Source organism: Clarias gariepinus, chromosome 9, assembly GCF_024256425.1.
Source record: "Clarias gariepinus isolate MV-2021 ecotype Netherlands chromosome 9, CGAR_prim_01v2, whole genome shotgun sequence".
NCBI lineage: Eukaryota > Metazoa > Chordata > Actinopteri > Siluriformes > Clariidae > Clarias > Clarias gariepinus.
In genome coordinates this window covers 2,900,134-2,910,000 of record NC_071108.1, presented here as the reverse complement: position 1 = coordinate 2,910,000, position 9,867 = coordinate 2,900,134, and the positions used below count along the sequence as shown (strand labels likewise).

General features: G+C 40.1%; 1 protein-coding gene across 2 annotated transcripts in view; it reads left to right on the top strand.

Annotated features, from left to right (window-relative positions):
- Positions 1–9,867, top strand: part of rgl1 (ral guanine nucleotide dissociation stimulator-like 1) — a 37,111-nt gene that overhangs the window by 23,021 nt on the left and 4,223 nt on the right. For both annotated transcript variants that reach the window (XM_053503969.1, XM_053503970.1), the window contains exons 3-16: positions 1–14; positions 1,034–1,108; positions 1,423–1,616; positions 1,935–2,059; positions 2,709–2,924; positions 3,363–3,466; positions 5,547–5,631; positions 5,714–5,803; positions 5,947–6,033; positions 6,213–6,245; positions 7,454–7,575; positions 7,831–7,920; positions 9,217–9,406; positions 9,541–9,759. The exon at positions 1–14 is cut by the window's left edge and continues 195 nt beyond it. In XM_053503969.1, the coding sequence (XP_053359944.1) occupies positions 1–14; positions 1,034–1,108; positions 1,423–1,616; positions 1,935–2,059; positions 2,709–2,924; positions 3,363–3,466; positions 5,547–5,631; positions 5,714–5,803; positions 5,947–6,033; positions 6,213–6,245; positions 7,454–7,575; positions 7,831–7,920; positions 9,217–9,406; positions 9,541–9,759 (1,644 nt within the window). The remainder of the gene's footprint in view (positions 15–1,033; positions 1,109–1,422; positions 1,617–1,934; positions 2,060–2,708; positions 2,925–3,362; positions 3,467–5,546; positions 5,632–5,713; positions 5,804–5,946; positions 6,034–6,212; positions 6,246–7,453; positions 7,576–7,830; positions 7,921–9,216; positions 9,407–9,540; positions 9,760–9,867) is intronic.

Below are 9,867 nucleotides of genomic sequence, written 5' to 3'. Positions count from 1 at the left end.
CTGCTGCTTGACAGGTGTGTGTGTGTGTGTGTGTGTGTGTTAGCTTAGGTTTATGTTGGTTGGGTGTTAGGGTGAGAAGAATTAGAGCAGATTTGAGAATCTGTAATATGTGACAGAAAAAGAGGCCACGCCTACTTTACTAAGGCAGCTGGGTGGATAGGCCACACCTCCTCATTGAGATATAGTGAGATTACGTTGGCCCCGCCTCATTCACTGACTGTTCATAGGCCACACCTCCTTCAGTGAATCTGATGAGTACATAGGCCATGATTCCTCCTTTGAGATTTAAAGATATTGGCCCCGCCTCCTTCATTGGGACTAACAGGAAGCTAGGCCACACCTCCCTCACTGGGACGCCTAATTTAGTTAATCTTACAGGTACACAGGCCACACCCTTTCATTGATTCTTAGACATGTTGGCCCCACCTTCTTCACTGGACCCGACGGGAATCTAGGCCCCGCCTTCTTTACTGGGACTGACTGGTCCATAGGCCACGCCTAATTTAGGTAATCTGACAGGTACCCCGGCCACACCCCTTTATTGGTTTTTTTAGACATGTTGGCCCCGCCTTCTTCACTGGAACCAACGGGAATCTAGGCCGCGCCTCCTTCACTGAAACTGACAGAAACATCAGCCATGCCTCCTTCAGTGACTGACATGTACATAGGCCACGCCTCCTTCATTGAGACTTAGAGATGTTAGCCACACCTCCTTCACTGGGACTGACGGGTAAATTGGCCACGCCTCCTTCATTGAAACTTAGAGATGTTAGCCACACCTCCTTCACTGGGACTGACGGGTAAATTGGCCACGCCTTCTTCATTAAGACTTATATTGGCATTGGGACTGCAGGAAGCTAGGCCACGCCTCCTTCACTTCACTGAATCTGACAGGTGCATAGGCCACGCCTCTTTTACTAAATGATTATAAATCCTGCTGCTTCTGTAAATAAAAATGCTCTAAGCTTAAGTTCTTTCTGTGTGTGTGTGTGTGTGTGTGTGTGTGTGTGCGTGTGTGTGTGGGTCCTGACAGGTACGGACACATGGAGGACAGTGACAAAGAAGGCAGTCCGAGCCAAGGCGGGGACAATCGAGGCGCAGTGAGAACGTGAGTCATTTTAACTCTGTAATCACTGTAACACTCGTACACTCGATCCTCCTGCTGCTATTTATTATTAGAATTTCTTAGTTTTTTTTGTTTTTTTTACACTTTAGAGGAATTTAGGAAATGCCGTATGAGTAACAGCCTGTTAATGAGTCATAAAAGACTCATTGAGTAAAACTGTAAAGATAAAGATCTCTGCTTCGGAGTAACCACGCTGCATCCTCTTCCTCTCCCTCCCTCTCTCTCTCTCTCTCTCTCTCTCTCTCCCTCTCTCTCTCTCTCTCCCTCTCACTCACTCTCTCTCTCTCACTCTCCAGGGCGTTAGCGTCCATCCTGAGGGCTTGGTTAGATCAGTGTCCTGAAGACTTTCAGGAGCCGCCGTCTTACCCGAGTCTGCGCAGGGTTTTAGAGTTCCTGAAGAAGGCCATGCCGGAGTCAGAACCGACGCGGAAAGCGCAGAGTCTGTTGGAGCAGCTACAGAGTCAATCCAGCGGGGACAGCGAACCGGACGGTCAGTCCGTCCATCATTTCCTTCATCCATCAAACATGTCCGTCTCTGTTCTCTGCCCATATATGTACACACACTCACACTCGGAGAGAGAGACAGAGGATGTCTTTGCCAACTTGTCACAACTGAGTACACACAGAGAAAGAGTGCAGCTAAATGAGGAGACATGACAGACGAATATTGATGACCCAGGAGACGTTTCAAACATTTACCTTTACTCTTCCGTTCTCATTACTTCTCTTCCTGCACTCTTCCATTCACTTGTTTATCCCGTCACTTGCGCTAAACATGTGTCCGTCTGTCCTTTCTTTCTGTCCGCAGGTGGTTTCCATGGTAACAGCCCGTTCTGCCTGGGCGAGGATGAGGAAGTGGAGATCGAGGTTCAGGAGGACTTCCTGTCCTTCAGCGCCGACCTGGTGGCCGAGCAGCTCACCTACATGGACGCGGTGAGGATTTTTTTAGGAATAGGTGGACAGAGAGACGGATAGACAGACAGACAAGACAGTTAATCAGAGACAAATGGACATGTCTAGAGAGATAGACTGATGAAGATAAACAGACAGGCAGGTAGACAAAGAGAAACATGCAGACAGACAGTTAATCAATCACAGACTGAAAATAAAAGAGAGATTGACAGTTAAAGATAGACAGACAAAATTATTTTTATGGACAGTGCGGCAGACAGACAGTTAATCAAAGATCAACAAGAATAAAGAGAGGACAAAGTGAGTTATAAGCACAAACAGATGCACAAACCGGCAGTTGGTCAAGGACAGACAGACAAAAAAAGAAGACGTACAGTACAAAGAGAGTTGGACAAGAATGGAAGGATAGACAGACAGATAAACACAGACAAAGATAAATAGATAAATGGAACAAATTGCTGTATATCTGCATGTAGCTTTATTCACAATCCAGTTCCATTATATGTAAAAATTAAAATAATAATGAATTAAAATTTCTGTTTAATTTCCTTTTCATGGAAATGTTTTCATTAATAATAATAATAATAATAATAATAAATCATTAATCTGTATCATGCAGCGTTCCTTAGTGATGACCTTTTTCTCTCTCTGATGTGCATGTGTTCCTCAGCTGCTCTTCAAGAAGGTGGTTCCTCATCACTGTCTGGGTTCTGTTTGGTCTCAGAGAGATAAGAAGGAGAACAAACAGGCAGCTCCGACTGTCAGAGCCACCATCACCCAGTTTAACGCCGTGGCCGGCTGCGTGCAGAGCACCGTCCTTCACCCGAGACACCTGCGACCGCACCTACGAGCGCGGATCATCCAGCGGTGGATCGACGTGGCACAGGTATCTCCACGCACGCATGCACACACTCACGTAATCACTGTTAATACACACATTATGAAATATCACCACAGCCAAAACTCCCAAATATTAGTCTCTGATTGGATGGATGGACATGGATGATGGTTGATGGTTGGATGGATGGACATGGATGGATGAATGAATAATAATGGATGGTGAGTGGAGTAGTGTATGGATTAATGGATAGACATTTGTGATGGATGAATAGATATGGATAATGGATAAATAGACAGAGATTGATGAAATCTGATGAAATAGATGAGGAAGATGATGAAAGTGTGACACAGCAGAGAGATTGAAGGTCTATAAAGGAGACAGTAGTGTGTGTATGTTTAACTGCTTTCCTATTCCGGTAAGTTCTTATCATTGTTGCTCCATCTGTTCACGTGTGACTCACAGGCTTTTCTTGTCTTTCCCCAGGAGTGTCGCATCCGTAAGAATTTCTCCTCCCTGAAAGCCATCGTCTCGGCCCTGCAGTCCAACCCCATCTACAGACTGAAGAGAGCGTGGGCCTGCGTGCACAAGTGAGTCTCCATGACACTGTAGAAACACTTCTCCTTTCTGCTGAACTGCTTCCTCTTTCCTCAGTTCTGTGAAAAGCGACGCAGCTTCGTGTCTTTAACACTGCAGATCTTTACACGCTCAGGTCATGCCTGACTTACCACTTCCTCTTTAGTCTCAGCTCTAGGCACACAGGCTGTATATTTATATAGTGTTGCATTGTTTTTTTTTTAGACATTATTCTTTTTAAGATTATTATATTTATAAGACCTTAACATTTAGTACTAGACAATATACAGAAGGTTCATTTTATTTTAATATGATCAAAATAATATGAAAGACACAAAGTAGTTTAGGTTGAACAAAGCCAGAATGATTGATGGATGGATGCATGGATGAACGGATGGACCAGGATAGATGGACGGATGGCTAGTTGGACAAACCATGAAAGGTAGATGGAATGATGAAAGCCTGCATGCTTGGGTGGATGCATGAACCACAATAGAAGGTGAATGGACCAGGATGGATTTATGGATGGATGGACCAGTGTAGGGAAGTTGACCAAAGGTCATGATGGGTCATGGGGGTTGATCGAAGAATGAATGGACAGAAGAGAACAGATAGATAGATGGATGGATGGACATACCATAAAAGAGACATGGATGGATGGATGGATCAAGATGGATGGGTGGATAGATGTGGTGGATGGGGGATATACCAAGATGGATGGGTGGATTAATAAAAAAAAAAGATTATTTAAAAAAAAAACCTGGATGGATGGATCAGTATAGATGAGTTGACCAAACTGATGGTTTGTTTAAAGAGTCAATGGAAGGGAAAAATAAGGTAGATGGATGGATGGATGGATAGACATAAATAGAAATACATATATGGGATCAGGTAGATAAAAAATTTAAGCACTTTTGGGGAGGCATAAAAAAAACAAATATAGATGAAGACATCATGATGGGTGGATGGAGCAGTGCAGATTGATCAAATTGATAGGTTAATGGAGGGGTAAAGGTAGGTGGATATATGGATGGATGGACATAGAATAGAGATACAGTAAAAACTCGGATTGCGAGTAACGCGGTTTGCAAGTGTTCCGCTGATAAAATCAGCAAATCTTTTTTTTTTACTTGAAAAATGAACAAGTCTTGGTTTACAAGTAGCATGGAACGGTTTTTTCTCTCTCTTGCACTGCAGAATTTTGGGTAATAATCTCCCCTGCTGGGTCTTAGTGCGCGTCTCTTACTGGTATAATCAACATTCGTGCGCGCTTGTACTGTTTACTATAACACTGTGACCACGTGTGTTTGCGTAAAACATATTTTATTGTGTGTGTGTACAGCGCGCGTGTAAAGCAAAAGTAAGTCTCATCAGAGAGGTTAAAGATCCATTTTCTCTCTTTCTATCAGCCTGCTCTTTGTGTCTGTGTGCACGCGCAGACACACACACACACACACACACACACACACACACATACATATATTCTCCTCCTACTTTCGCCTTTACACACTCTTTCTCTTTGCTCTACACAGAAACACTGCTCTGTCGCGATTCTTTTTAAAGTTAAAGTGCAGGTTAATTTGTTTTATTTTTACTTTATATTTTGTGTTAATTATTTTTATATATTTATTTTTTGGGGCTGTGGAGCGAATGATTTGTGTTTCTATTATTTCTTATGAGAAAATTTGATTTGGTTTATGAGTGTATTGAAATACGAGCCACTTCCGGAACAAACTATGCTCGTAATCCAAGGTTTCACTGTACATACAGTAGATGGAAGGACATGTATGGTTCAACCGATGGACCATAATTGAGGAATATGTGGATGCACCAAGATGAATGGATGAGTGGGTGGATGGATGGATGAATAGGTTGAAACAAATGGCAGGAACAAGATAGCTGGATGGATTGACAAAGATGAATTGATAAAACTACCAATATCACCCTATTTTATCTGCAAGATGAGACACCAGTCAAGCTCTTCAGTGGTTTAGAACCAGACTCCAACCCCACAGCTGAACTTCTGAGACCGGCTCAGAACTTCAGTCAAGTTCATGTTTCCCATCTCTGACTGTTTGTTCTGTTCCTCTGCAGAGACAGCATGCAGATGTTTGAGGAGCTCTCAGACATTTTTTCAGATCACAACAATTATCTGACGAGCCGAGAGCTGCTTATGAGGGTGAGTCGGAATCTTCCGGAGATTTCCGATTTCCAATTTCCAAAGTGTGCATGTATTAAACACAAGCTCTTTATCTGTGTAGGAGGGCACGTCGAAGTTCGCCAATCTGGAGAACTGTGCCAAGGAGCATCAGAAGCGCTCGCAAAAGAGACTGCAGCTGCAGAAAGAGACGGTGAGGATGTCCTCCTCTGTGTTTGGCTTTAAGTTGGATTGAGACTTTTTTTTTTTTTTGGTTTAATTTAAATTAGATCAATCGGTCAGCTGAAGGAACTGAGGTTTAAGAATTGGGAAAGTAAATCTGATGAACTTTTTCAGGGCGCCATGCAGGGCACTATTCCTTACCTGGGAACGTTTTTGACAGATCTGACCATGCTGGACACAGCGCTGCCCGATTTGGTCGAGGTGAGACATTTACATCACTCTTCTCATAATATATACAAATTTTATTACGGAAACCCGTGTTTAACGTCTGCACCACTTTTAACGCGTTAAAGTTTTTACACTCTGACTGAGAAGACAGAATCCCACGAATCCTCTTTTGGACATGGGCTCATAACCGTGTCTCTTTTTGTCTCGTTCAGGGCAGCCTGATCAACTTTGAAAAGAGGAGGAGGGTGAGTGTGTTGTTTTTTTTTGTTTTTTTCCCTAAAAAATTTCTATTATTTGTTGTGGTTGTTTTCTCTCTCGCTATTTCTAAATGCTATAAATAAACCTAATATCCTCATGAGGACCTCGCTTTTTTTCCACAAACTACTTCCTGTTCTGAGACGTTTTTAAGTCTCCATAGATACAGTTTTCTAACAGGAGGGCGGGGCTTCAGAGCTTAATGTCTCAGACGCTTGATTGCTCTCTAATGATGTTAATGTTGCTTTTGTGTACACAGTAAAAACTGACGGGTTCCATAATAGTGATGTATTCTATTCTATTATATTCTATTCTATTATATTCTATTATATTATATACACTTTTATATGAGTGATATATGTAAGTCACAATATCACAAATCTAGTCAGATAACAACCAGATATTCTCTTCTTTTTAAAAATAAATGCTAAATGTTATCTGACAATAAAACAAGGTTTTTATGTTTAAAATAGTAAAATATATTAAGAAATTGATGTAGATAATCTTATGTTTGGTTGGTTTAAAACATATACAGTGAAATCTCGATTGTTTTATTTTTACTTTACAGCAGTGATTCTGTTAGTGTGTCGCTTAATCGAGTGTCATTAGAGAGATTTTGGGCTGTGGAACGAATAATTTGAGTTTCCAGTATTTCTTATGGGAAAATTTGATTTGATTTACTAGTGTTTTGGAATACGAGTCCACTTCCGGGATGAATTATGCTCGTAATCTAAGGTTCCACTGTAATAAGATTCAGGATGTTTGCCTTTGCTAAGGTGGCAATTTTTTGATAGATTTTTAGAGTTTATTAAGTTTGCTTTTTAATTTTTATTACACTTCTATGTAAGTTAAAGGTTTTAAGTGGATTAAAAGCAGCAGCAGTTTTGAGTAAATCCCTTTTTTTATCTATGATGTTTTTTTATTTTTAGACATTTTTCATTTCCGATTCCAGTTGCAAAATCCTACCCATTTTTTTTCATTATCAGTAAAAGTTCTTTTTTTATTTATTTTTTTATTTTTCTTATTATCTTTAACTAATAATCATTTTAAAATATATTGGATAATAAACATAAACTGTTTTTACCCTGAGTCACACTCATCCTTCTCTTTCTCTCTCTCTCTCTCTCTCTCTCTTTGTGTGTGTGTGTGTGTGTGTGTGTGTGTGTGTGTGTGTGTGTGTGTGTGTGTGGTGCTGTAGGAGTTCGAGGTAATCGCTCAGATCAAGCTGTTGCAGTCTGCGTGTAACAGTTACTGCCTGAACCCTGACCCCGCCTTCCTGCGCTGGTTCAAGACCCAACCCCAACAAACTGAGGAAGAGAGGTATATACTGTACACACACACACACACACACACACACACTCTCTCTTTGTCCTTATTCCTCTGGTTATCACCTCACATGTGACACACATGACACCGTGTTAGTCTGATTAAAACTGAATTTTTAAAATAAATGTAATTTTAAATTAATTAAAAACATCACGTGGCTGTGAGAATCTTTTTTATTGTGTAAAATCACTAAAGATCTGCCTGAATGTGAAGTCTGACCTGTACTGTGCGTCGTGTTGGGTTTTCCAGCTACGGTCTGTCCTGTGAGATTGAGGGACTCGGAGACAGCAGTCCCACGTCACCAAAGTCCCGCACCAGTATGGTGAAGAGATTGAGCCTGTGAGTGCGCACTTCACTTCCTCTCACACGTACTGAACACCTGAACAGTTGGGGTCTTGCGACTCAGGATACATTGTGCAATAAATTATAAATAGAATAAAAAACGTAACAACTGGAAAAGAAAGGCACAGCTTAATAAATATCTGGTATAAAATATTAAATCTTTTTTTAATCATATTTTTTATTGATTTCCATTAACACCAAAACAACAGCGACAGATCAGTATACAATTAACACCCACATTTAAACGCATTAAACAATATATTATTATTACGAAAGAGTGACAATGGAAAGGACAAAGACAGTCCAGAAAAATTGAAAAGAAGTAAGTTTTTGAAAGTTGAAATGGTGAACTATAGCTATATTCCATTATGGAGCTGATTGTAAAAAAAAAAAAAAAAAAAAAAAAAAAATTTAATTAATTAATTAAAATAAAATTAAAAATTTAACATCAACACAAACTTCTCTGGCCCATAATTTATTTTATTTTATTATTATTTTATTTTTAAAATAAAATAAATCAACAAGTTTTTTTTTTGTTTGTTAAAGACCACACTGATTGTCTTAGATGTTATTTTTATTTTTTTATGTTAAATTTGAAATAGTTTTTTTTTCATTTAGAAAATTTTTTCATTTTGTCATTTTAGACAATACAGTGTGTCTGGACATTATAAATGTTATTATACTGATATTTTTAGAAATAATAATAATACTACTACTACTAATAATAATAATAATTATTATTATTATTTATTAAATGTAAAATTTTGGGAAATTGAAACATAATTAAATAAATATATGTTAAGGACATATGACTCATGGACAGTTTAATTACTCTTTTATGAAAGTAATATACTGTTCAACCTTTGTATATATTTTCTCTGTATAAGAGCATCTTCCACGTGTCTAAATGTAAATTTGTATAGACAAAATAAAATAAATGTCATGCAATAATAAGCATGAAAAAAAAGATGGTTATATATTATTTATGCATGAAAAGATTAAAATTTGTTTTGCTTTTAAAGCCTTTCTTAAAAGATATTTGATCAGATAACAAATAAAACAGGATCCTGAATTCAGAAAGGGTTAAACAGCCCAGAAAACTCACACGAACAAACTGTTCTGATGTATGAAGTCATTTGTAGATGATTTACATTTTATATTTTCCTAAATATAAAGAAAGTAAGCAAATGCTGCACATGAAGGGGTTAGATCATGTTAATTGTGTGCAGTCAGAATGCAGAAGGCTTTAATAAGTGTTTTTGTGTGTGTGTTTATTTGTATCCCGCCACACAGGCTCTTCCTGGGACCGGACTCCACCTCGAGCACAGCCGCAAGTTCCCCTTTGAGAGAAACGGTTCGATCGCCCCCTACTGGCAGCTCGGGGGAGAGCATGGACTCGGTTAGCGTGTCCTCCAGCGACTCGAGTCCGTCAGACAGCGAGAGCATGACGCCCACACACACTCTCTGCTCCCAGATGAACAAGGTACGAGACCTGTCCTGGAGCCGGAGCATATATTTAACACATTATTCATAAAGAAATGAAACCATCCTTTTATGAGAACACACTTCTGTCAGGGTCCCCTGAATTAATCCGGAGTGAATTTCCGTCTCTTCCAGATGTCCGACTCTTCCTCCTGCACGTCCCTGCACTCCATGGACACGTCCTCGTCCTCGGCTAGCGGTTCCGCGGGCTTGTGCACTCACCGCCGCTGCGGGTCGCTGACGCCGTCTCCAACGTCGCCGATATCACCCGTGTACAACACACAGACCCAGGACGCCTGCATCATCCGGGTCAGTCTGGAGCACGGCAACGGAAACCTCTACAAGAGCATCATGGTGAGACTTATTGCAGGATAGACATTCAAACACAAGTGTTGTGATATGCATGTACAGATTATTATTATTTTTTTTAACCCCCACAATTATTCTATAAGGAATGATGTA